This window comes from Microtus oregoni, unplaced genomic scaffold (assembly GCF_018167655.1).
Source record: "Microtus oregoni isolate MIOR12 unplaced genomic scaffold, Mior012 000027F_ref0000203, whole genome shotgun sequence".
Classification (NCBI taxonomy): domain Eukaryota; kingdom Metazoa; phylum Chordata; class Mammalia; order Rodentia; family Cricetidae; genus Microtus; species Microtus oregoni.
This window is the reverse complement of record NW_024543086.1, coordinates 21,387,403-21,415,353: the sequence shown is the minus strand read 5'-3', so window position 1 is coordinate 21,415,353 and position 27,951 is coordinate 21,387,403. Positions and strand designations below refer to the sequence as shown.

Genomic DNA, 27,951 nt, shown 5'->3' with positions numbered 1-27,951 from the left:
TCTGGAAAGCAGTGTTTCGGTTTCTCAGGAAATTCGGGATCAACCTACCCCTGGATCCAGCAATACCACTCTTGGGAATATACCCAAGAGAGGCCCTATCATACAACAAAAGTATATGCTCAACTATGTTCATGGCAGCATTGTTTGTAATAGCCAGAACCTGGAAACAACCTAGATGCCCTTTAACGGAAGAATGGATGAAGAAAGTATGGAATATATACATATTAGAGTATTACTCAGCAGTAAAGAACAAGGACTTCTTGAATTTTGCATACAAATGGATGGAAATAGAAAACACTATCCTGAGTGAGGTAAGCCAGACCCAAAAAGAGGAACATGGGATGTACTCACTCATATTTGGTTTCTAGCCATAAATAAAGGACATTGAGCTTATAATTCATGTTCCTAGAGAAGCTAAATAAGGTGAATCCAAAGACAAACACATAGGCATCCTCAGGAATATTAACCTTCATCAGGCGATGAAAGGAGACAGAGACAGAGACCCACACGGGAGCACCGGACAGAAATCTCAAGGTCCAAATCAGGAGCAGAAGGAGACGGAGCACGAGCAAGGAACTCAGGACCACGAGGGGTGCACCCACACACTAAGACAATGGGGATGTTCTATTGGGATCTCACCAAGGCCAGCTGGCCTAGGCCTGAAAAAGCATGGGATAAATCCGGACTAGCTGAACATAGCAGACAATGAGGAATACTGAGAACTCAAGAACAATTGCAGTGGGTTTTTGACCCTACTGCACGTACTGGCTTTGTGGGAGCCTAGGCAGTTTGAATGCACACCTTACGAGACCTGGATAGAGGTGGGCAGTCCTTGGGCTTCCCACAGGTCAGGGAACCCTGATTGCTCTTCGAGCAGATGAGGGAGGGGGACTTGATCGGGGGAGGGGGAGGGAAATGGGAAGCGGTTGTGGGGACGAGGCAGAAATCCTTAATAAATAAATAAATTAAAAAAAAATAAAAAAAAAATAAAAGAAAAAAAAAGAAAATCAAAGAAACAAAATTTGCAAATGGGCGTGTTTCATTTTGCAGAGTTTGGAAAATTAATCTATACATACCATACCATCGATAACCCTTCAGGATTTTAATGGGCAACTTCTTTGAGTTCTGAAAGGCTGATTCTGCTCTCATGATTTGTTAGAATCCTTTTCTGGCCTCTATAGGCACCAGGAACACATGTAATAAACTTACTTACATGCAAACAAAATACTCATACAGAAAATAAAGATAAAGTTTTAAATATCCTGTTTGAAAGGACCATGAGCTAGCCCCTGTAGCAGTCCTAAGGAACACAGGGTTTTTAAGGTAACACTAAAGCAGCACCTGTCTGCTGGGTGCTGCCTTAGCTCTTCCTTCTTCAGAGGGTCCTGCCTGACTTGTCATTGGGAAGGGATAGGGAGAATGTACTTTTTAGAAAAGAGAGAGTAGGAAGAACAGTCCTGGAAGGGAAGCCTGATGCTGTGGTTTGTTAGGTGCTAATGGAGGGTTTTGTTTGCTCTTTGTTCTTTGAAAGTCTTTACTATTATAACGGGGTTTTAAAGACCCAAGATTGCTGAAGAGTGCCTTCCTGCTTTATCACAACAACAGACGGAGAATCAGGAGAAGGTGTGATTGGACATTCTGAGATTCCACTTGCTGACACAGCAGAAATTCTCTTTGCTCAGCTGCAGGCCTTCCAGGAGGTGCTGTCCCCTGCCTTTGAGTCTTTGCTGCCAGAGGACTCTAAATCTAGGGCAGGGTTTTAAAATCAGAAAGGGACTTTGATTACCTGTGCCCTTTTTTTTTTTTGCTGTTATTCGTTTATTTGGGTTTTTTTTTTTTTTTGTATTTTTGACACAGGTTTCTCTGTTTTGCTTGGATCCTGTCCTGAAACTCACTCTATTGACCAGGTTGGCCTCGAACTCACAGAGATCCTCCTGTCCCTGCATCCATCCCAAGTGCTGGGATTAAAGGCATGTACCACCACCGCCTGGCTTGTTTTCCATTTTTATTTCTATTATTTGTCATTTTCTTTCCCAGTTGTCTATAGATGAGTTTTGCTAGAGTTTTGAACAGAGCCGAGTTAATATTTTCCTTATCAGCTCAAATATATTCGTTTATGTCTCTCTTCCTAGTTAAAAGAGGTGATGCAGCTCTATCCCGCTAGCCTTTATCCTAAGGGAAAAAACAGAGCGTATTTAAAAGCCTTTGTCACTCCTGCTCTCTCTCCTTCCAGTTTTCCTGGACTCTGTCCCCTCTCCTTTTGTCTCTCCTCTGCTCTCCTATATTCTGGATTCTCCAATAATGAACGCTGAGGGGTTGTCTGCAGAACTATACCTGTGACTTCCGGATCCCTCATCCTTCTGCCTGGTGCTCAGTGGAGGCAGAGGATCAGCCTATGAGTCCAGAGCACTGTGAGCTGTCCACTGTGCTCCTATGAAGAGCCCTTGGCTTTTAAGCCAACACTGGTCCTGACCTTCTGAGCGGCCTGGATCTGCCACCCAGAGGCCCGACTCATGGGGCTGACACTGAGGGACCCAAGAGACAGGGAGCCTCAGTCCCTACTCATCCATACCACCTCCACCCCAGGCAATTAGCACATAGGGCCTGTGTGGCCAGAACACAGGAAAGAGGTCCCCGAAGAACCAAATTAGTCTTTCGACTGACCTCTCTCTCCAAACACAAAGAACTAATTGAGCTCAAAAGAAGAATAAAAGAATAACTGTGTCCCATAAATAATTAGTGATTACATAGAGTTAGTTTTTCTTCCTTTTGTTCTATGTCTTAATCTTAATACGATGACTCTTGTGCAGAATCCTGTGGACACTGCCCTTGTTCTCTGCCAGACAGGGCTTCCATCAGTGAACTGTTATCATTTCCTGTGTCAACTTCACTCTCAGTCCCTACTCCCTTTCTTCTGTGTTCACTCTCAAGCATCTGTTCCATGGAATGTGTTAGTGTATTAGCATTTAAATACATATTTTTGTGGGATATTTGTCTAAACTGTGTGTAGTTGTGTGGCTGTGACTTGTTTAATAAAAAGCTAAGGACTGGGCAGTGGTGGCACATGTCTTTAATCCCAGAACTTGGGAGGCAGAGGCAGGCGGATCTCAGTGTTTTTGATGCCACTTGGTCTACAAAGCCAGTTCCAGTACAGCATAAACTGTTACACAGAGAAAACCTGTCTCAAAAAATCAAAAAAGATAAAAAAGAGTTATATAGCTGAATGGCCAATAGCTAGGCAGGTGAGGTTAGGAGGGACTTCTGGGAGAGAAAGGAACTCAGGGAATGAATCTAGGCACGAGAGAGTCACCAGCAAGACACAGAAGGAGTTGGACATACGGAGTGGAGACAAGTAAAAAGCCATGTGACAAAACATGGATTAATAGAAATAGGTTGATTGAGTTGTAAGAGCTAGTTGGGAATAAGTCTAAGCTAAAGGCCAAGCTTTCATAATTAATAATAAGTCTCAGTGTCATTATTTGGTTGCTGGAGGTCCCCAATAGAAAGTCTGACAGGAAAGTCCTACTACAATATGCACTGGGGTAAAATATATAATTTTTATAATATGTATTTATTTTTTATGTGCTTTGACATTTTGCCTGCATGTATGTCTGTGTCATGGTGTTAGATCTCGGAGTTATAGACAGTTGTCAGGTGCCAACTGGGTGCTATAACTACAATTTTCAAACTTCCTGCTTTGTGAAAAAGTCTGCCAGATACTATGGGTCTGTAGACTAAATATGGATGCTCCAGCAGCAAGATGTCCCTGTAAATTCTAGAGTTTTGGAAGTTGCTTACAGTGTACTTCCTGTTTACTTAGGTAATATTATATCCTTCTGGAGTCTTTGATGGAGTTAAAACACAGATAGTTATAGTTTTACTTAGTTATGATGAAAAATAAAGTAAATATAAATGTAATAACTGTAATTCTTGCTTGTTACCTCTCTTATATGTAATTTTACTATGTTAATTTAAAAACCATCCTTTTTATTTAAACAGAAAACGGGAGTAGATGTAGGATTCCCTTCTGTATATGTGTTGCTTTTATTGGTTAATAAATAAAAAAACTGCTTTGGCTTGTGGTAGGGTAGAATAGAGCTAGGCAGGAAAAATCTAAACTAAATACTTGGGGAAAAAGGGCTAAGTCAGGAGAAGCCATGTAGATTCTGGGGATGGAACTTTACCAAGTATACCACAACCACATAGCAATGCACAGGTTAATGAAGATGGGTTGTTTAGGATGTAAGAGCTAGCCAATAAGAACCTAGAGCTAACACACCAAACAGTGATTTAAATAATGTAGTTTCTGAGTGGTTATTTCATGGTCTGTGTAGCCAGGAATCACTAGGCGACTTCTGCCAACACCAGTGAGACTTTTTCTACCTCAAAATGAATGAATGAATGAATGGGTAAATAAATGAACAAATAAATGCGTAAGACTAGGACTTTATCTTTGTGGCAGAGTGCTCATCTAGCACATGTGAAACCTTGGGTTTGTGAAGTATAAAATATATTTAAAATAGAGGAAAATAAGAAAAATCAGAGAATGGGGACAAAAAATAGTAGCTTGGAACTTTCATCTTGACTCCAAACTCCTTGGAAAGAGGAGCTGGAGACTGAGGTAACGCTTGATCATGCCTACCTGAAGAAACTTAACTATAGCTTAAGGGTGGGGCCAGTGACTACGTCTGCATGAGGGATGACAGCACGTCATCTCTGACACTCCGGAACTTTCCACAACCCCAGTGTGCATGCTCTTCTGGCTGTTCACCTGCGTCCTCGTAGGTCCTTAGATGCTGACAAATGGAAGAATTTACTGAACCCGGGCAGCTGTAGAAACCTCCAGCGTGCAGCTGATTAGCCAGACGCCTAAACAACGTCTGCTGAAATTCAGGGAAATAACACGGTTGTCCGTTTCCCAGCTGTCATTCAGCATGTGCAGCAAATACTATCAGAGTCACTGGGAAGTGGGACCGAAAGATGGCTCTGCAGTTCAGCTGTGGTAAAGATGATTTCTGTTCCTAACACTCACATCAGGAAGCTTGCAACTACCTGTGACTCCCACTGCAGAAGATCCAGCATGATCCATCATGAGACAGACATGCCAAGAGAGGGGGGAGGGGGGAGAGACACACATACACACATGGAGCGTGGGGGGAGGGGAGGAGGGAAGGGGAGGGGGAGGGAGGGAGAGAGAGAGAGAGAGAGAGAGAGAGAGAGAGAGAGAGAGAGAATAAATGTGGGCTGGTGAAATGGTTCAGGGGGTGAATGTGCTTGCCGCAGAAGCTTTACGCGGTGAGTTCGATACCCTGTACCTGCATGCCGGAAGGAGAGAGTCAGCTCCTTCAAGCTGTCCTATGGCCTCCACACATAAACAAATAAATGTAACCAAAACTAAATTTAAAAAGACATGACTATGAAACCGACTGCTTACATATTCATGTGCAAGTTATGGTTTAATATCCAGAAAGTATTTCCCTTAACATGTTAAATGACAATTTAACCTAAAAATTAGCAGAGGGGCTGGAGACACAGCTCAGGTTTATGACTTTACTTGGTCGGTAGAGATGGGAGGATCAATGTTCAAGGCCATCCTCAAACACATAGTGATTCCAAGGCTAGCCTGGAATACATGAACTAACTTCCTTCCTTCCTTCCTTCCTTCCTTCCTTCCTTCCTTCTCTTTCTTTCTTCTTTCTTTCTTTCCTTTGTTTTTTAAAAGCAAAATGGAAGTTGGAGAAATGATTTTGTGTGGTTGCTATTTTTGCAGAAGACCCAGCTGCAATCAATTTATTTTCTTATAATAATTTTTTTCTTTAGGATTGATTGATTTCTTTTGGTTTTTCAAGACAGGGTTTCTCTGTGCAGCCATAGATATCCTGGAACTGGCTCTGTACTTTAGACTGACCTTGAATCCAGAGATTCACCTGGATCTGCCTCCCAACTGCTAGGATTAAGAGTGTCCTAACCACTACTCAGCTGGCAATTTCTTTTTTACTTAATTAATTACGTTTTATGTACTCGGGTGTTTTGTTTGCACTTTTGTCTCTGCACCACATCTATGCCTAGTGCCTTCGGAGGCCCGAAGACGGCATTGAATCCCCTGAAACAAGGGTTAAAGACACTTGTGAGCCACTGTGTGGATGCTGGGAATCAAACCAGGTCCTCTGGTGTAGTGGCATTTTATTTGTCTTTTCATAAAGTTTGCCTGAAATTCAGCCACACTGGTCAGCCTTACAGACCAGGCAGTGGTGACACACACCTTTAATCCCAGTAGCCACACTAGTTTGCCCTAGAAACTGGGCAGTATTAGTGCACATCTTTAATCCCAGTCCTAGAGAGGAATATAAGACTGGAGGAGACAGCTCTCAGACACAGTCTCACTCTGAGATTACTGGAGGCAGGACTGTCATTTAGACAGAGGTAGAGGTAAGAGCCAGGGGCTGGCTGTTTTGCTTTTCTGAACAGGTTGAACCCCTATTGTCTCTGTGTTTGTTTGTTTGTTTTTTTTTTTTTGGATTTTTCGAGACAGGGTTTCTCCGTAGCTTTTGGTTCCTGTCCTGGAACTAGCTCTTGTAGACCAGGCTGGCCTCGAACTCACAGAGATCCGCCTGCCTCCGCCTCCCGAGTGCTGGGATTAAAGGCGTGTGCCACAACCGCCCGGCTGTCTCTGTGTTTTTATTAATTGTGCTACACACTGGAAGGGCAGCCCCTTAGCTGCCAAGCCATCTCTCCAGCCCCTGTTAATAATTTCATGCATTGGGCAATGAACCATATCAGATTTGGTCCCCACTCATTGTGAAAAGGAGAAGAACAATTTGTCATAACTGAGGACACCTTTAATCCATGCATTTTGAAGGCTGAGACAGGAAGATTCCAGTGAGCTTAAGGCCAGCCTGACCTACAGTGTGAAACCCTATCTCAAAACAACAATAAAAGGGACAAAATCATTAGGGATTCTTTACAACAGAGACCCGTGATGCCCTTACTTCCCAATTATAACCAGTTAAGTTTTTCTTCCCCTGTCCTGTGCCTTTCTATTCTTCTAGCTGTATGTCAGACTTAAGGGCCCCATCCTTTTCAGAAGGAAGTTTTGCAGAACTCTGAACCCTTTAAAGAATGACTCTATTTTCTCCCTGTATTTTTTCTTATCTATTTAGTTAGGGTTTTGATTGCTGTAAAGAGACACCATGACCACGATAACTCTTATAAAGAAAGTATTTAATTGGGGTGACTCCCTTATAGTTCAGAGGTTTAGTCCATGTCATCATGACAGGGAGTCTGGTGTCATGCAGGCAGATGTGCTGGAACTGAAAGTGTCACATTTGACCTGATGTCAGCAGGAAACTGACTGTCACACTGAGGGAAGCTTGACCAAAAGAGACCTCAGAGTCCACTCCACAGTAACATTCTTGCTCTAACAAGGCCACACCTCCTAATAGTGCCTCTTCCTTTGGGAGCCATTTTTTTTTCTTTCAAACCACCACATTGTTCTTTCCTACAAGAAACAGTAGTTCTTCCAAAATAAGCTTTGTTTTCTCCCTATATGTGTTGTGGTTATTTCAAAACTCAAATGAATTAGCCAGGGTACATGACTCCCCGTCTCCTTAGTGATACTACTTCCATGGGTCAGCTGCATTCTACTTCCTAGGAGCTTGGGCACCGTAAGCTCGTCTCTGAGACCTTAATCTGATTGAGTGTGCTCATTAATATTTTGTGCCTTCCAGATGATATGGTTTGATAAAATCACCAAAATAATATGAATTGGATAATCCAGGAGACATTCTGACTATTGCTATGGAGAAGACTGAAATATCAGGCTATGGCTTTGATCTTAACTAAAGAAACAAATTTAGGAGAGGATAATATTTATAGTTTCTTCAGGGCAATTATGAAAATGTGGAAGAAGAAATGTATCACTGTCTGTTTCAGTACATCTGAAGGACAGATAACCCACACCAGAAAATGTGAAAATGATCTGCGAGTAATGTTTAGTTCTTAACATAAAAAGGAGATTGAGAGCACTTAATATAATTCCCCTCACTAAGCACTAATGAGCATCTACTTTGTGACAGGTATGTGATTCAGATATGGAAACAAAGGTGAAGATGCTTTGAAATGTCTTCTGAAACCTATCTGTCTCCTTTTTCTGGTAATATAGGTGCTAAACAATTATCCTGGTTTCTGTCTGGGCACAGGGTTTAGCCATATGGGTGTTATGATTCCAATACCCGAGTTCCTTAAGATAAGTTTTGTCCTAAACCAATTGCTGCATTCCTAGAACAATGGTACTAGAAGACTAAAAATCTCAAAGCAGAGGACGTGAATTATGGATGATTACTTTTGGGATCTAAACTTGCTTGAGGAATCATAGCATCTTCCATAATCCACTGAGCTGATGGGTAGCAAACTTGATGGCTCCGGCTGTTAGCTGGAATGATTTAAATGAAGCCAAATCGAGGCACGTGGGACTAGCATTGAATGGTAGGTGGCCTTGCCAAAGTTTTCTCATTAATTATTACATTAGGTAGAAGGTAAATTTGGACATTCACATACAGAAGGAGTTAATCAGGTGACAGAATGGAGAGGAAGAACAGTTAGCCTGCAGTATTGAGACTAGACAGACAATTGGACCAAGATGATGGATGGCTAAGATATTAAGATGAATTCTATTTTCATCTGAAGTTGATAATGACAGATCTGAATTCATAGGATTATAGAAAAATTATCCAAGAAATTTCATGCATTTTTCCTTAGAATGTAAAAAAAAATCAGTAACGTTGATTTCAGAGATGGAGACAGTGAGACAGGTCAGTGCTAGGGCAATAACCTTCTCTATATGTACCCTGTTGTCTGCGGCAAATAAACAGAATGTCTCAATGAGACTAACCATCTTCCTAAAGGGTAGTCTGTCAGGAACATGCCTTGACTTCACTGAGACAAAGCTTCAAATAAGAAATGTAGGGAAAACAAGCAGTATGTAATAAAGAAGATGGCTCTCTCCTCATCTGGCTTCTCTTTCTTTCCTCAGCAACCTTCCCAGTGCTCCCTTCACTTCTTTGTTTCTCAGAGTATAGATGAGGGGATTTAACATGGGTGCAACCACACAGTAGAAGAGAGAAATGAATTTCCCTTGATCCTGATTACTGCTCTTAGGTGGAAGCAGATACCCATAGATAGCTGAGTCATAAAAGACGAAGACCACTACCAAATGGGAGAGGCATGTATTGAAGGCCTTCCGTCGTCCCTCCACAGAACGGATCTTCATCACTGCCTGAGCAATGAAGCAGTAGGAGGTCAGGATGATGCTCAGTGGGACAACAGTGAAGAAAGTACAGACACCATTGAGCACAGCCTCATTGAGACTTGTGTCTCCACAGGCCAATTTAATCATGGCGGGCACCTCACACAGGAAGTGGTCTATCTTCCGGTGTCCACAAAATGGGAGCTGCAGCGTGAAAGTTGACTGAATGACCGAGTTGCCTAAGCCACACAGCCAACTGATAGCAGCCAGAAGCCAGCAGAGCCGTGGATTCATGACAGTCATGTAGTGCAGGGGCCAGCAAACTGCCACAAATCGGTCAATTGCCATCATGACGAGCAATATGCCCTCAGTGGCCCCCAGCCAAAGGAAAACATAGAGCTGAGTTACACATCCACCATAGCTGATGGTCTTGTCTGGCCCCCATAGATTTTTCAGCATTTGGGGGACTGAACTGGTTGTAAAGGCCAGGTCCAGGGAAGAGAGGTTGCTGAGGAAGAAGTACATGGGTGTGTGGAGCCGGGCGTCAAGACGGGAAAGCAGAATGATGGTTGAATTCCCAACCAGGGTCAACAAGTAGGAAAAGAGGATGGCTACAGAAAAGACCCTCTCCAGCTGGGGATGCTCAGATAAACCCATCAGAATGAAGCTCCCAGAGGAGCTGTTGCTGTCCACCTCCATCCCTGGCTGCTTCAGACACTGGAGGCTTCTCTGGAAATATGCTAGAGGGAAGGAAGAGGGGAGGCAGCTACTGCTGAATCTGCATCCAGAATGTTCTTCAGGCTCCACAGATAAGGAGACATCCAGCCTTTCCAGGCAGAAGCTTTCAGTGACCCCTGGTTGTCAGATGAGTGGGCATGTCAACGGGGACCTAGCACAGAGATGAAGGAGTGTCTTGTGAAGACAGACAATGGGTAGGGCTCAGTAGTCCAGAGCAGTAGGAAGACAGACAGAGGGATCTGGCAAGGTAGAAGTAGATATAGACATTCTCAAAACACAATTCCTGCAGTAAAGATTTCTGTGCTCTGAGCAGGGGAAAACACACTCTGAATTTGGACAAATCTCCCCACATGTTTCTGATAAATTTGTTTCTCAGGTGGAGGGATGGCCCAGCAGTTAGGAGCATTACTGCTCTTGTAGATGACCCAAGTTAGGTTCTCAGCACTCTCATCTCACAACAGCCTGTAAACCCAGCTCCAGGGGATCTGACATCCTCTTCGGCCAACTATAATTATATGAACATATAATCAGTTATAAACATTATTGGTTTTGTAATTCTTGTTTTATTCCTAAAATGTTGGTTGATATGAGTGCCAAGTCACTTCATATGAGTACCAAGATACAGGCCTCGTTATAGAACTTACTATAGAGGTTACTAGAGAAAATATTGCCATTTGACTGATAAGTTACAAGCCTAGAAAAACTTAACTAAAACAGATAATAGAGATATTCATAGAAAGGCAGAGGTATTTAACTGACAAGCAACCTCTTCATTACAGTTTTACAATTAAAGGAACAGCTCAAGTTTGTCAAACAACTAACCTCAATTCATTCATTCACCTTATGGGAACAACTCCCAAGTGACATGCATCCCCAGGACTGTGTGAGAACTGACTGGATTCCTGTGGAAATGTTAGATTTCAGGAGATTTAAGGAAGTGATATCTCATATGGTACAAATTCGCCCTTTTTGAAGCAAATGTTAGATTCATGGTCAACTAGTAACTGAATTGTTCCACAAGACTGGAAAGACCCGGGTACAGCAGTATTGGAACCTGGTCCACAATTGCAGTGGAGGGCCTGGTGGAGAGATGAGGCTGGGACCTTTCAACAACGAAGTAGGGCTAGAGGTATTGACATTTCCCATGACTGACCTCTTGGAGAGGGAAATTATGCTGATGTACACAGTCAGTCTTTATATGATGATCATACCCTGGCTCTATTTCATTCAACAGCTTTGAATGCTTGGGACAGAATTGAAGGAGTCAGAGAGAATGGACTCATTTACTATAGGTAAACAAGGCACAAAAGAAACCCTCACTAATTTTTCCTTTTTTTTTCTTTTCTTTTCTTCTTCTTTTTTTTTTTTTGGAAAGATTGACTTCATCTATAAATAGAATGATACCAAATTCAGAAGGTAGAAAAATAATAACTGAGTCTTTGGTTTTTGAAATTGCTAATTCACAATGTGAAAGAGTAATTAGGGCATTAAAGGTAAGATCAGCACCCATAGAAAATGGTTCTGATATATACATATATATATCATGATATGAGATTGAATATTGACTATATATATATGATGCATGGATAGGAAAAGTGACTTCAACAGGCTTGAAGAAAAATCAAAATGTCAAGTGTTTTAATTGTGGCAAACAAGGTCATCTAAAAGGAATTGTAGACATGGTATTCCTAGAAGCAACGTTTCTTCTAGTCCAAACAAAATGAATGCAGATCAACAAGGAACAGACACCTTAACTCTTTGTCATTGGGAATTGCCTTGGTGGGGGGCTATCACAGGCCTCCATGTCTATGTTGGTTCAGTCATTTTCTTGCCATCATGGGGGAAACTCCTCCTCAGAGCAATTAACGGATCTAATGTTATTGAAAAAAAAAAAACCATACTTCTCTGGATGATAGAACAGCTTTAGAAGATAAAAAAATATTTCAGGAGAAACCATAATGTAAATATTTTGGCAAACTTCTAAAAATGATAATAGTCCCAAGCTAAAAATATGCAAAAATGACATTGTAATTGAAGGTCTTATAGACCCAGGGTAACAATAAATACAACAGAATATTTGCATCCAAATTGGCCTCTTCAGGAGGTAAATGTTCAGCTTTTGGGTATTGCAACTTTATCTCAGGTAAAACAAAGTCCAAGATGTGTTGAATGTATAGGGCCTGCAGGACAGAGAAGAAAATTAAGGCCATATGTGTCTAATATAGCAATGAATTTATGCAGACGTGATTTGTTACAGCAATGGAATACCCAGATTAACATTCCTCCAATCCCAGAAGCAAAGCATAAAGTAAGATGTCTCTGGGGAAAATACTAAAGGTTTTATAAAGAACAGTCCCCGGCCATTCATGTAGAAGGACAGAGCATAACAGCTGCTGATCTTTCAGAGGTACCAACAGCCCCACCTTAATAATGGTCAAGTGACAAACCTTTCTGGTGGGACAGTGGCTTTCAACATCAGAAAAATTACAGGCCTTAGAACAGCTGGTACAGGAATAGCTGAATGGTCAACATATTGAAGTATTTACCAAACCTTGGCATTCTCATATATTTGTTATTAAAAAGAATTCTGGAAAACGGAGAATGTTAACAAATTTGAGATCCATAAATAAAATAATTTAGCCAATGTTCTTTCTGAAGCCTGGAATTACCATGCGTTCTCTATATCTAAAAGCTGGTCTATTATGTTTATTAATATAAAAATCTGTTTCTTCACTGTACCTTTACAGGAAAAGGACTGAGAAAAAATTGCCTTCACTGTGCCTACTTATACCTCTCATTCTCTTAAGAGGTATCAGTGGAAGATCCTCCCTCAAGGAATGTTAATCAGCCCATCCTGTGCCAGTATTTTGTATGACATTGTTGGAAATGATTTGTGTACAGTTTCCCCAATGTATAATTTACTGTTATATGAACAATATATTACTAGCTGATTCAAATGTAGATACTTTAGAAAAATCTTTGCAGAAGTAAAGAACATTTGGCCTTGTTGGGGATTATTAGTTGCTTCTGAAAAAAAATACACAAGATGGGATTGTATTAATTACCTAGGGTATAAAATAGGTTTACAAAAAATTCAACTCCAAATCAGCAGAGATCAATCATGGGCTCTGAATGACTTTCTAAAATTGCTGGGAACCATTAACCGGCTATAGCCTACAATTGGATTGACAACTCAAAATTAAGTAATTTAATTCAGTTCTTACAAGGTGACAAGGAATTCAAAAGTTCAGGAATATTATCAGCTGAGGCTGAGGGAGAATTGATTTTGGTAGAAAAGAAGTTACAGGATGCACAAATGGATCGTTTGAATCCAGAACTAGATTGTGTCCTGGCCATTTTACCCTCTACACATTTCCCTACGGGAATTTTAATGCAGAAAGAAGATGATATCTTAGAATGAATACTTTTACCACAAAAGCAGAGTAAAAAATTAAAGACCTATATAGAAGAAAGTTTCTGAGATTATTCAAAAAAAAAAAAAACAAAACAAAACACCTGAGACTTCATCAATCAGTGGGAATAGACCCAGCTGAAATGGCAGTGTCGTTAATAATGAAGAAATTTCCTCTTTATGGGCAGAAAATGAACATTGACAAAGAGCTTGCAGTATTTTTTGGAGAGATTAAACAACAAATATCACAAAAGCAAAAGAATTCAATTTATAATGTGTCCTTGCTCGCATTGTATGGGAAACACCAATCTCTGGAGCCCCACATTCTATACTGATGCAAACAAATCAGGAAAGGCAGGTTATAAATCAGAAAATTTGAATAAAGTGGCTCAAATCTCTTGTGATTCTGCTCAAAAGTAAAAATTATATGCTATTTCATAGTATTGATATATTTTCCAGAATCTCTTATTACAGTTACTGACTATCAAGATGTCAGTAACTTGAGGGGAAGATAAATGAAGCCGTGTTGGGAAGCCCCACCCAACCTCACTCCTCCCAATCCAGAGCCTGCTCCCTGAGAAAGCTGGGCACCTGAGAAAGGTTAGCACCTGGCAACTCCTCCCCTGGAAATGCCCAAGACACCACCCATAGATCTGCCACACACTCTCTTGCTGTCTCTGCTGCTTTCCTGAGAGTCACCTGTGAGTTGCTTCATTCTGCACTGTTTATTAAATCTATTTATTAGTCTGGTTTGATTTGGCTTATGACTTTGTTGTAGGAACACAGCAACCAAGAATCCAATACTTATCAGCTCCATTAAAATTTATTCTACTGTGGATAAAATCCTTGGTGTTAACAAGATTGCTCAGTGGGTAGAGAGGCTTACTGCCAACCCCGATACCTGAGTTGATCCCTAGGACCCACAGGATAGAAAGAATCCACACCTGCAAGCTGTCCTCTGTCTTAGGCAGCACACAGAAGAATGTGTTCCCCCAATAAGCAAGTAAGCAAGCAAAAGTTGGGGCTAAAGAGATGGCTCAGTGGTTAAGAGGATTGTCTGCATTAGTGTTCAGGCAGCAGTATTGGCGGACCCTTGGGGTCCTGGTAGGATATGTCCTCAGCTGCAGCCACTGAGAGCATCCTCTGTGCCATTCACTACTTTCCCTTTTAAAAAATGGGTCTTTCCCACTCCTGTCTCTTTTTCTAGGAACATTCAACACTGCAAGCTCAGGATGCAGGCAGCAGCTAACCCTACCTTTGCAGGAACAGGTCTCCAGGTTACACTGCAGTTTGCAGAGCTGTCCCGAAGAGAAACAAGCATGAGGATTGTTCCCTAACCCTGTTGGCTGGGTGCTGCCTTAGCACTTCCTTCTTCAGAGGGTCCTGCCTGACTTGTCATTGGGAAGGGATAGGGAGAATGTACTTTTTAGAGAAGGGAGAGAAGGAAAAACAGTCCTGGAAGGGAAGCCTGATGCTGTGGTTTGTTAGGTGCTAATGGAGGGTTTTGTTTGCTCTTTGTTCTTTGAAAGTCTTTACTATTATAACGGGGTTTTAAAGACCCAAGATTGCTGAGGAGTGCCTTCCTGCTTTATCACAACAACAGACGGAGAATTAGGAGAAGGGGTGATTGGACATTCTGAGATTCCACTTGCTGACACAGCAGAAATTCTCTTTGCTCAGCTGCAGGCCTTCCAGGAGGTGCTGTCCCCTGCCTTTGAGTCTTTACTGCCAGAGGACTCCAAATCTAGGGCTGGGTTTCACAATTAGAAAGGGACTTTGATTACCTGTGTCTATTTTTTTTCTGTTATTCATTTTGTTTGCTTTGTATTTTTGACACAGGGTTTCTCTGTTTTGCTGGGACCCTGTCTGTACACCAGGTTGGCCTTGAACTCACAGAGATCCTCCTGCCCCTTCATCCATCCCAAGTTCTGGGATTAAAGGCATGTACCACCACCGCCTGGCTTTTTTTTAATTGCTATTATATTCTATTTTCTTTACCAATTGTGTATAGATGAGTTTTGCTAAAGGGTTTTGAACAGAGCCAACTTAAAATTTTCCTTTTCAGCTCAAATATTGCCCCGCCCAGCAGGTCCAGTTATTTCAGAGTCCTGAAGAGGCACTATCTGAAAGAACATGGGTGAGAGAGGGGAAGGAGACCAACCAAGATTCTTTTGTCAAGGTCTCCTTTATTGAAGCAAGTTTTTGTCTTAAATACTCCTCCAGTGGGGAACTTGGGCAGGGGGAAAGGGAGAAGGAGGAAGGGATTAGGAAGCTCAGCAGCTAAGCAGGGTAGTTGCAAGGTCAGTGGTTAGAACACCTGCTGTTAGCAATAAGCAAGGAATAATGGGGGCACTCTCTGGTGCTTTCTGGATCTTGAGTCTCTAAGATTAGCACACAATGTTTTAGTTAACTTTAAGTTTTCCATCTCAAGGTTTTTACTTCAAGGCCCTGTGAGAGAGGAGAGGCCTGAAATGCCCCCTAACAAAACGTGTTCTTTCCTGTCTCTCCTCCTAGTTGGCAGAGGTGATGCAACTCTACACTGCAAGCCTTGCTCCTTATGGAAACAACACAGCATATTTAAAAGCCTTTGTCACTCCTGCTCTCTCTCCTTCCAGTTTTCCTGGACTCCGTCACCTCTCCTTTTGTCTCTCCTCTGCTCTCCTATATTCTGGATTCTCCAATAATGAATGCTGAGGGGTTGTCTGCAGAACTATACCTGTGACTTCCGGATCCCTCATCCTTCTGCCTGGTGCTCAGTGGAGGCAGAGGGCCAGCCTGTGAGTCCAGAGCACTGTGAGCTGTCCACTATGCCCCTATGCCAAGCCCTTGGCTTTTAACCTGACACTGGTCCTGACCTTCTGAGCGGCCTGGATCTGCCACCCAGAGGCCTTCCTCATGGGGCTGACACTGAGGGACCCAAGAGACAGGGAGCCTCTCAGTCCCTTCTTATCTATACCACCCTTACCCCAGGCAATTAGCACATAGGGCCTGTGTTGCCAGTACACAGGAAAGAGGTCCCCGAAGAACTAAATTAGTCTTTCATCTGACCTCTCTCCAAACACAGAGAACTAATTGAGCTCAAAAGAAGAATAACTGTGTCCCATAAATAATTAGTGATTACATAGAGTTAGTTTTTCTTTCATTTGTTCTATGTCTTTAAAATACTTTATGTGGCAAAGGAGGCCGATGTCCTACCCCATTGGCAGAGAAGTAGATAAAGCATAAAGCAATTGCATGTCTTGGCTGGTATTAAGTCACTGCATCCCAGTGAAGGCTTTTCTTACTAGGCACCAACAGGTCTTCCTCTCCGTGACGCACTTTTGAGATTTTGGTCAGGGCCAGGAAACTTCCACTCATATACTCAAAGCAATAATTTATTCTACTACAGAACCGTGTGGGACGTAACTGGGAACATGGCTAGGTCATGAGATGTCATAGAAATTGAATCACTCCACAAACAGTTGAGAAACCTCATTCCTTCAAGAAATGGGCACTGGGCTGAGGATGCAGGTCAGTGACACAGATTTGCCCTGCCTTGGGAGGTCTTGGGGACAACCCTTAACACTACGGGGGTACAAGTACTAAAGATGTACAGTGGGGGATTATAGCCTAAGCAGGATTAGCCTGACCCCTGCCCAGTGGGAGCGCTGTCCTGTGGGCAGACCGCAGCATCTCAGAATCCTCAGAATATCTGCAGCTTCTGCTGTCAATCATGTGCTCAGGAGCTGGCAAGCATGATCACAATCACACATCACCAAGAAGCATCATTTGGGCTTTTGTACAGAAGAGGAACCACATGGGGCATTTTATGTAATCTGTCTAAAGGCAGATGGCTAGCGACAGAGTTATTACAAAAAAGGTCTATAGGTCTGGGGACATAATTCATGTGGGGAGTGCCAGCCGTGCAAGCACGAGGACCTGAGTTCCTATCCACAGTTCCCACATTCAACGCCAAGTATGGCTGGGTGGTTGTGTCACATACCTTTGATCCCAGCCCTTGTGAGATAGAGACAGGCAGATCTCTGTGTGTGAGTTCAAGATCAACCAGGTCCTCAGAGCAAGGTCTAGAACTGCCAGGACTACACAGAGAAATCCTGTCTTGAAAAACAAACAAACAACAACAAATAGCCAAGTGTGGAGGATGGAGAGAGAGTTCAGCAGTTGAGAGCCCTGTTGTTCTTCCAGAAAATCCAGGTTCAGTTTCCAGCACCCACATTGTGACTCACGATCATCTGGATACCAGATCCTGGGGATCTGATGACTTCTTCTGGACTCTTTGGGTACCAGGCACACACGTGGTACACAGATACACATGCAGGGAAACATTCATACACATAAGAAATAAAGGAAATAAATAAAGATACATTAAAAAAATCAAGCTTTGGGGCTGGAGAGATGGCTCAGTGGTTAAGAGCACTGCCTGCTCTTCCAAAGGTCCTGAGTTCAATTCCCGGCAACCACATGGTGGCTCACAACCATCTGTAATGAGGTCTGGTGACCTCTTCTGGCCTGCAGACATACACACAGATAGAATATTGTATACAAAATAAATAAATAAATGAATATTTTTTAAAAAAGATGTTTAAAAAAATCAAGCTATGAATATTAGCACACATCTTAAATTTTGGAATTCAGGAGAAAGATGCAGGTGGATCTCCATTAGTTTGAGGTGAGCCTAGTCTATATAGCAAGTTACTGGACTGTCAGGGCTACAAAGATAGAGCTTGTCTCAAACTAAAATTATAACAATAATAATTTTTTTTCCAAGACAGATTTTCACTGTAGCTTTGGAGCCTGTACTAAAACTAGCTCTTGTAGACAAGAGTGGTCTCAAACTCACAGAGATCTACCTGCCTTAGCCTCCCGAATGCTGGGAATAAAGGCGTGCGTCACCACTGCCCAGTGGTAATAATCAGTTTCATAGTTTTTTTTAAAAAAAATTCCAAGTATAGTCCCATTCAGCTATAACCTTGGGGGAAACGGTTGCAGAGATATGTAGATACTAGGACCACAATGGCCAATCAGTCTGGCCAGTCGGTGAGTGCCAGATTCAATGAGAGACTCTCCCAGAATCTAAGGTGAAGATCGATCAAGGAAAACACCTGAAGTCAACTTCTGCCCCACTGCTCTTGCATACACATGTACCTGCATGTGCATATGAACACACACATAGTCTACATGCACACACATACACCCATTGCTGGTTCACATTATACTCACAGCACCCAGGAGGCTGAGGCAGGAAGAATGTGAGCTTAGGACAGCCTGGGCTTCATAGAAAGACTCATGAAAAACCAAAAATTAGGTCCATTTCTTTAGTCCACACTGAGAAGAAACTGGCAAACGTCTGTTTCCATCGTCAGAATCCTGTGCACACTGCCCTTGTTCTGTGCCAGACAGGGCTTCCATCAGTGAACTGTTATCATTTCCTCTTCGACCTTAATCTCAGTTCCTACTCTCATGCTTCTGTGTTCACTCCTAGACATCTTCGTTATGGAATGTGTTTGGTGTATCAGCACTTAAATTCGTATTTTGTTGTGGAATATTCCTGTACACTGTGTGACGTTGTGTGGCTGTGAACAGTTTAATAAAAAGCTGAACAGCCATTAGCTAGGCAGGTGAGGTTGGGCGGAACTCTCTGGAGAGGGAGGAACTCAGGGTTATGAATCTAGGCACAATAGAGGCTCCAGCATTACTCAGAGAGAGTTGGACACACAGAATGGAGGGGAGGAAAAATAACTATGTGGCCAAACATAGACTAATAAAATCAGGTTAATTAAGTTTTTAAGAGGCAGTTGGGACCAAGTCTAAGCTAAAGGCCAAGTTTCATAATTAATAATAAGTCTCAGTATTATAAATCTGCTGACCTTTCCTGTCACCTGGGTACCCTGTCCCTTTAAGAGACAAGTACCACCCATCCCCAGTCTCCCCTGCTGATCTGGTGTCTCCTCTCCTCTCCTCTCCTCTCCTCTCCTCTCCTCTCCTCTCCTCTCCTCTTCTTTCCTTTCCTCTCCTTTCTTCTTCTCTCTTTGTCTATCCTTCTGAAAAGGCAGCCTTTTCCTATCCCTTCCCCTTTCTCTCTTTCTTCTCTTTCTCTGTCGGCCCACTCTTTCCCCCATCTCTCTCCTTGTCTCCCCCCTCCATAACCCTTTACACTTATACCCGACCTAATACCCACTAAATGAACCCATAGTCTCTCCACATCTGTCTGTCTGTCTCCCACCCACCAGGTGACCTGCCAGGGTTTCTCCACCATGAACCTTCCATTGGTTCCATGACTCTGATGGCTCTTCCTTGCAGCTGAGGACTGCTAGGGATCCTATAACCTTTAACCCTTGTATACGGTTGCTTTTCCAATCCAAAATCACTGAAATTCTACACCTAACATGGAATGGGAGCTTCCTCCCACACAGGCCATGCCTCCATGAATGTGCAATCATTCTGAGGGGCTTCCCCTGTGTAAAAAGACCCTGTAATGATCAACCACTTGCCTGTTGAACTTAAAGCCCATCACTTGGGTCCCCAAGTCAATGTGGTCATGTAGGGGTCCGGTTTGTGTCTACCTGTCGTCTGGACCATGTAAGTGACGACCCAAGGCCAGCCTGAACTGTGGTCCATGCTGAACCTCTGGGATGCTGAAGTTCAGATTCTGGGCATTCTTCTTGTCTCACTCATGGAAACTGCACCTCCCCTGTAATAAGAGCGGCGGGCAGCGTTCCTGGTGCCCTGCTGCCTGCACGGCTAGCTTTACCCCAAATAATTACACAGAAACTGTATTCTTTTAAACACTGCCTGGCCCATTAGTTGTAACCTCTTATTGGCTAGCTCTTACATATTGATCTAACCCATTTCTAATAATCTGTGTAGCCCCACGAGGTGTGGCTTACCAGGAAAGATCTTAACATGTGTCTGTGTAGGGTGGGAGAATCATGGCGACTGACTGACTTGGCTTCTTTCTCCCAGCATTCTGTTCTGTCTACTCCACCAACCTAAGGGCTGGCCTATCAAAGGCCAAGCAGTTTCTTTATTAATTAACCAATGAAAGCAACAGATAAGACAGATGACCCTCCTCCATCACTCCCCCCTCAGATAAAAGCTACATAACTGCCTATGGTCAGCTTGCATTCGGCCAGACTGTTAGTTGGGAATGCACCCTCCTTTCTCCGAGTTTGTCTGTCTGCCTTTTGCTCCTGGAGGGCAATCACAGCCATGCTCAACTCTGTCCTCTGGTGCCCCCCCCCCATGCCTCCCACCATGGCTAAGCTGTTTGCAGAGGAATCTCTCTCTCTTCCATTCATTAAGCCCTGTTTGTACCACTGCTGCAACATGGGCGTGTGGTCCAAGGCACAGGGGGATCCTGGACCTAGAGCTGCTACCCCACTCCCCAACGCTCCATCTCCCTGGGACAGCTGGTAAGATTTCCTTCTTCTAGTCAGCTTTCCCTGACAATCACCTCTGTCACTTCCCAGGAGCTAGGTTCTCAGGCTCTGCCCTAGCTCTGCACTCACTGAGCGCTCCATTCATTTTCTAAGCCCAGGGCCTCTTGGATCCATGGATCTGTTTTGGGATACGGTTCCCCTCTTAGCCTAGTGCCTCCTGGGCGACTGTCCTTTCTCGGACCTGTTATCTCATGGATGAATGGATAACGGCCAGAGCCAGTCGTTTATTTTTCTGTCTCACCTGCGGGAAACTGATTGGTAAAACCATATACATTTCTAACTTGTACCAGTGGATGGTTAAATTTAAAGAGTTATACCACATGGGCAAGCAAGGCTGCAGCCATTTTTGTTTGAGCTTAAGAAAGGGAGGAGCCACAGACTTGTGAAGTTCAGCCTCCAGCCAAAGTGCGCCTCCAATGGGTTCACCACACGACCTGCTTTAAGATTTTAAAAATTAGCATTATGCTCTGTTACAAAATGTTGTGTCTACATGATGGTTCACCTTGCAGGGCCCTCTGGGGCACCCATTACACACAGAGCTCTGTTCATTGTATCTCATTCCAGACTAAGAAAGCAATAAGTCTCATATATTTTAAATTACATACTTTTAAATCTCTTACAATATACTGCATATGTGACCCAACCCTGCTTTAAGCTGTTCTCCACTATTGTAAGTTTCTATTGAAAACAGTTTTTTCTTCTGTGTCCTTCACAAGTATAAATCTCACCTGTTAAATTGAGAGCCAGTACAGTCAAGCTTGGATCCAGCCCTCCAGGCAGATTCTATGCTGTAGTCATAACGTATCTATACCTGATAAACAGCCCTCAACTGCTCAGAGATCTGGGGAATATGGTATTTAATTGTTTAATTATTAAAAGACTTTTCATACCAGCAGCAGCCTCCAAAGAAGCAGCCTCTATTTCCTCCAAAGAAGACAGAAGGCAGATGGGCACAGAACAGTGTCCATCTGCCATTTGCTTTGTTAAGTGAAAGCTCTAACCACTGGGAAAAACTGCCTTTCATCTAAAGGCCTTGTGCTAACAGAAGACTACTACAACCCTGATGCCCCTGCCCTTGATGACCGTGGAGGACCTTGAGGAGTGGCTCTAGGCCACCAGCTGAGTAAGTTCTCTGTAAAATTTTATTCTTCTCAAAGATCTCTGATGCAATTTGACAGCTGAGAAGTTTGACAGTTTAAATAGGAAAACCTCACCAAACAAATTTCAGCATAACTTCTTTTTTTTTTTTTTTTTTTTTTTTTTTAAATATTTATTTATTATTTATTATGTATACAATAGTCTATCTGTGTGTATACCGAAGACCAGAAGAGGGCACCATACTTTATTACAGATGGTTGTGAGCCACCATGTGGTTGCTGGGAATTGAACTCAGGACCTTTGGAAGAGCAGGCAATGCTCTTAACCACTGAGCCATCTCTCCAGCCCCTCAGCATAACTTCTTACCATGTTCTAAATAAAAGGTATTTTAAGTTATACAAATGCAAGTTATTAAGGTCTGAGGACAAACACAAATTTTCAAATTTCTCTCTTCTTATGCTGCCATTCAGTCTTATTATTATCAGTAAAATGGTGATGTAACTCTGGCAGAGAACTATACTTCAAGATCAAGATTTTAAAGTCTCTTTGGTCGTTTTCTAAAGATGCTGTTCATTGTGTAAAAACATCTGTCACAGTCATTCTGGCATAAATATGCTGCTGTTAATACAATGTTTATGTCTAAACCTTATGTTTTACAAACTCAAAGAAATATTTTGTCAGGAAGCCCAATTAAAGGATTCATCTGCAACAGTCAGATACACCCCTCTCCTACCTTCAACAGTCAGATACACACTTCTCTCACCTTCAACAGTCAGACACACCCTCTCTTAATTCCCTGGTTCTGAAACCCTCCTCCTCAGTTACCAGGACCTAAAGAAACATTTTTTCTTCCTAAACTTAACCTTGTCCTCTGCTCAGCCAACACCTTTCTGGGTCCAAGAGACACTGGACAGTTCCGTACCACAAACCCTGGACAGAAGTGAAGCAACCAGCTATCCCAGGGTGTGGCCAACACCATGCTTTGGCAGGTCCCCCAGGACTCCAATGTCCACAAACCAGCAGGAAGCAGTCTTGAGAACTCGATGCCCTCATCCCCTCAATCTGCCATGCCTACCTAACTCCTTGCATTTTTATTAAGAGAAAGATGGAAATAATATAATTCTGCTGTCCTCCCCTGTCAACTGGGTACCCTATCCCTTTAAGAGACAAGCTACACCCACCGCCAATCTCTGCTACCCCCCATTCCTGCTGAGACAAGGTGACCTGGTGTCTTCTCTCCTCTGTTCCTCTATCTGTGTTCATCCTTCTGAAGAGGCAGTCTCTGCCTCTCCCTTCCTCCTTTCTTTTTCTTCTCTTTCTCTGCCCCACCCTCTTCCCCCCATCTCTCTTTTCCTTCACTCTCTATACTCCCTTACCCCTATACCCTTTCCAATTCCCACTAATTTTTTAACCAAGCTCTCGCTGGATGGCATATCTGTCTGTTTCCCACCTGCTACAGCCTCCCACCACCAGGGGACCTGCCAGTGTCGCGCCCTGTGATTCTTTCACTCAGAGTCATTATTTGAGAGTTGGCAGTCCCCAAAAGAAGTCCAACAGGCAGTCATACTATAATATGTACAATGGTTAAATATATCATGTGTTTTGTGTTTGCAAATGTTTTTTATTTATCACACAGCATTGCTTCCCCTTTGTGGTTTCCCTCCACTGCTTTGCTGCATCATTTTTCATTGTTTCAAAAGACATTTATGTTGTAGTAGTTCATTTCTTATATTAAAACTATTTTTAAACATTTAGTTCCATGAACAAGGGATGGGGGCTTTATGCACCTGTGAGTGCAGGTCGCACAGAGCCCAGGAGAAGAGAGCAGATGCCCAGAGCGGCAGTTAAGTCATTTCAGCTACAAAGTAATGGATGGGTTGACCTGCTAGGAGTTTGGCATCCTCAGGTTCCAGTCATTGCCCAAAAACCAAGAGCTGACAACAAGTCCTTTAACGTACAGGCCTTGCGGGTCCCTGCCAGGATGACAGTAGTGATCACTGCAGCTGTGTGTGTCCAACCAGGGTGACAGTAGTGATCACTGCAGCTGTGTGTGTCCTACCATGATGACAGTAGTGATCACTGCAGGTGTGTCCTACCATGGTGACAGTACTGATCACTGCAGCAGTGTGTGTCTTACCATGATGACAGTAGTAATCACTGCAGCTGTGTCATACCATGGTGACAGTAGTGATCACTGCAGGTGTGTCCTACAATGATGACAGTAGTGATCACTGCACCTGTGTGTGTCCTACCATGGTGACAATAGTGATCCCTGCAGCTGTGTGTGTCCTACCATGGTGACAGTAGTGATCACTGCAGCTGTGTGTGTCCTACTATGATGACAGTAGTGATCACTGTAGCTGTGTCCTACCATGATGACAGTAGTGATCACTGCAGCTGTGTGTGTCCTACCATGATGACAGCAGTGATCACTGCAACTGTGTCCTACCATGATGACAGCAGTGATCACTGCAGCTGTGTGTGTCCTACCATGATGACCGTAGTGATCACTGCAGCTGTGTTCTACCATGGTGACAGTAATGATCACTGCAGCTGTGTGTGTCCTACCATGGTGACAGTAGTGATCACTGCAGCTGTGTCCTACCATGATGACAGTAGTGATCACTGCAGCTGTGTCGTACAATAATGACAGTAGTGATCACTGCAGCTGTGTCCAACCATGGTAACAGTAGTGATCACTGCAGCTGTGACCTACCATGATGACAGTAGTGATCACTGCAGCTGGGTGTGTCCGACCATGGTGACAGTAGTGATCACTGCAGCTGTGTCCTACCATGATGACAGCAGTGATCACTGCAGCTGTGTCCTACCATGGTGAAAGTAGGGATCACTGCAGCTGTGTGTGTCCTCCAATGACGACAGTAGTGATCACTGCAGCTGTGTGTGTCCTACCATGATGACAGTAGTGATCACTGCAGCTGTGTCCTACCATGGTGACAGTAGTGATCACTGCAGCTGTGTCCTTCAATGATGACAGTGGTGATCACTGCAGTTGTGGGTGTCCTACCATGATGACAGTAGTGATCACTGCAGCTGTGTGTGTCCACCATGGTGACAATAGTGATCCCTGCAGCTGTGTGTGTCCTAACATGGTGACAGTAGTGATTACTGCAGCTGTGTGTGTCCTACTATGATGACAGTAGCAATCACGGTAGCTGTGTCCTACCATGATGACAGTAGTGATCACTGCAGCTGTGTGTCCTACCATGATGAGAGTAGTGATCACTGCAGCTGTGTGTGTCCTACCATGATGACAGCACTGATCACTGCAGCTGTGTCCTACAATAATGACAGTAGTGATCACTGCTGCTGTGTCCTACCGTGATGACAGTAGTGATTACTGCAGCTGTCTCCTACCATGGTGACAGTAGTGATCACTGCAGCTGTGTGTGTCCTACCATGATGACAGTAGTGATCACTGCAGCTGTGTGTATCCTACGAGGGTGACAGTAGTGATCACTGCAGCTGTCTGTGCCCTACCATGGTGACAGTAGTGATCACTGCAGCGGTGTGTGTCCTACCATGGTGACAGCAGTGATCACGGCAGCTGTGTTGTGTCCTACAATGGTGACAGCAGTGATCACTGCAGCTGTGTGTGTTCTACCATGACAGTAGTGATAACTGCAGCTGTGTGTGTGCTACCATGATGACAGTAGTGATCACTGCAGCTGTGTCCTACCATGATGACAGTAGTGATCACTGCAGCTGTGTGTGTCCTACAATGATGAGAGTAGTGATCACTGTAGCTGTGTCCTTCCATGATGACAGTAGTGATCACTGCAGCTGTGTGTGTCCTACCATGATGACAGTAGTGATCACTGCAGCTGTGTGTGTCCTACCATGATGACAGCAGTGATCACTGCAGCTGTGTCCTACCATGATGACAGTAGTGATCACTGTAGATGTGTGTGTCCTACCATGGTGACAGTAGTGATCACTGCAGCTATGTGTGTCCTACCATGGTGACAGTAGTGATCACTGCAGCTGTGTGTCCTACCATGATGACAGTAGTGATCACTGCAGCTGTGTGAGTAATATCACGGTGACAGCAGTCATCACTGCAGCTGGGTATGTCCTGCCATGATGACAGCAGTGATCACTGCAGCTGTGTGTGTCCTACCATGATGACAGTAGTGATCACTGCAGCTGTGTGTGTCCTATCATGGTGACAGTAGTGATCACTGCAGCTGTGTCCTACCATGGTGACCCCAGGGATCACTGCAGCTGTGTCCAACAATGATGACAGCAGTGATCACTGCAGATGTGTCCTACCGTGATGACAGTAGTGATCACTGCTGCTGTGTCCTACCATGATGACAGTAGTGATCACTGCAGCAGTGTCCTACCATGGTGACAGTAGTGATCACTGCAGCTGTGTGTGTCCTACCATGGTGACAGCAGTGATCACTGCAGCTGTGTGTGTCCTAACATGATGACAGTAGTGATCACTGCAGCTGTGTGTATCCTACCATGATGACAGTAGTGATCAATGCAGCTGTGTGTGTCCTACCATGATGACAGTATTGATCAATGCGGCTGTGTCTGTCCTACCATAGAGACAATAGTGATCCCTGCAGCTGTGTGTGTCCTACTATGATGACAATGGTGATCACTGTAGCTGTGTCCTACCATGATGACAGTAGTGATCACTGCTGCGGTGTGTGTCCTACCATGATGCCAGCAGTGATCACTGCAGCTGTGTCCTACCATGATGACAGCAGTAATCACTGCAGCTGTGTATGTCCTACCATGATGACCGTAGTGAGGACTGCAGCTCTGTGCTACCATGATGACAGTAGTGATCACTGAAGCTGTGTCCTACCATGATGACAGTAGTGATCACTGTAGCAGTGTCCAACAATGATGACAGTAGTGATCACTGCAGCTGTGTGTGTCCTACCATGATGACAGCAGTGATCACTGCAGCTGTGTCCTACCATGATGACAGTAGGGATAACTGCAGCTGTGTGTGTCCTCCAATGACGACAGTAGTGATCACTGCAGCTGTGTGTGTCCTACCATGATGACAGTAGTGATCACTGCAGCTGTGTCCTACCATGGTGACAGTAGTGATAACTGCAGCAGTGTCCTTCAATGATGACAGTAGTGATCACTGCAGCTGTGGGTGTCCTACGATGATGACAGTAGTGATCACTGCAGCTGTGTGTGTCCTACCATGGTGACAATAGTGATCCCTGCAGCTGTGTGTGTCCTAACATGGTGACAGTAGTGATCACTGCAGCTGTGTGTGTCCTACTATGATGACAGTAGCAATCACTGTAGCTGTGTCCTACCATGATGACAGTAGTGATCACTGCAGCTGTGTGTGTCCTACAATGATGAGAGTAGTGATCACTGTAGCTGTGTGTGTCCTACCATGATGACAGCAGTGATCACTGCAGCTGTGTCCTACAATGATGACAGTAGTGATTACTGCAGCTGTGTCCTACCATTGTGACAGTAGTGATCACTGCAGCTGTGTGTGTCCTACCATGATGACAGCAGTGATCACTGCAGCTGTGTGTGTCCTAACATGATAACAGTAGTGATCACTGCAGCTGTGTGTGTCCTACCATGATGACAGTAGTGATCACTGCAGCTGTGTGTGTCCTACCATGATGACAGTATTGATCACTGCAGCTGTGTGTGTCCTACCATGGTGACAATAGTGATCCCTGCAACTGTGTGTGTCCTACCATGGTGACAGTAGTGATCATTGCAGCTGTGTGTGTCCTACCATGATGACAGTAGCAATCACTGTAGCTGTGTCCTAACATGATGACAGTAGTGATCCTTGCAGCTGTGTGTGTCCTACCATGATGAAAGGATTGATCACTGCAGCTGTGTGTGTCCTACCATGGTGACAATAGTGATCCCTGCAACTGTGTGTGTCCTACAATGGTGACAGTAGTGATCATTGCAGCTGTGTGTGTCCTACTATGATGACAGTAGCAATCACTGTAGCTGTGTCCTAACATGATGACAGTAGTGATCACTCC

General features: G+C 43.7%; 1 protein-coding gene across 1 annotated transcript; it reads right to left on the bottom strand.

Annotated features, from left to right (window-relative positions):
• Nucleotides 1–9,004: 9,004 nt before the first annotated feature.
• Nucleotides 9,005–9,943, bottom strand: LOC121463904 (olfactory receptor 15-like). Its single transcript, XM_041676462.1, has one exon. The coding sequence runs from the start codon at nucleotides 9,941–9,943 to the stop codon at nucleotides 9,005–9,007; it is 939 nt and encodes a 312-aa protein (XP_041532396.1).
• Nucleotides 9,944–27,951: the final 18,008 nt, after the last annotated feature.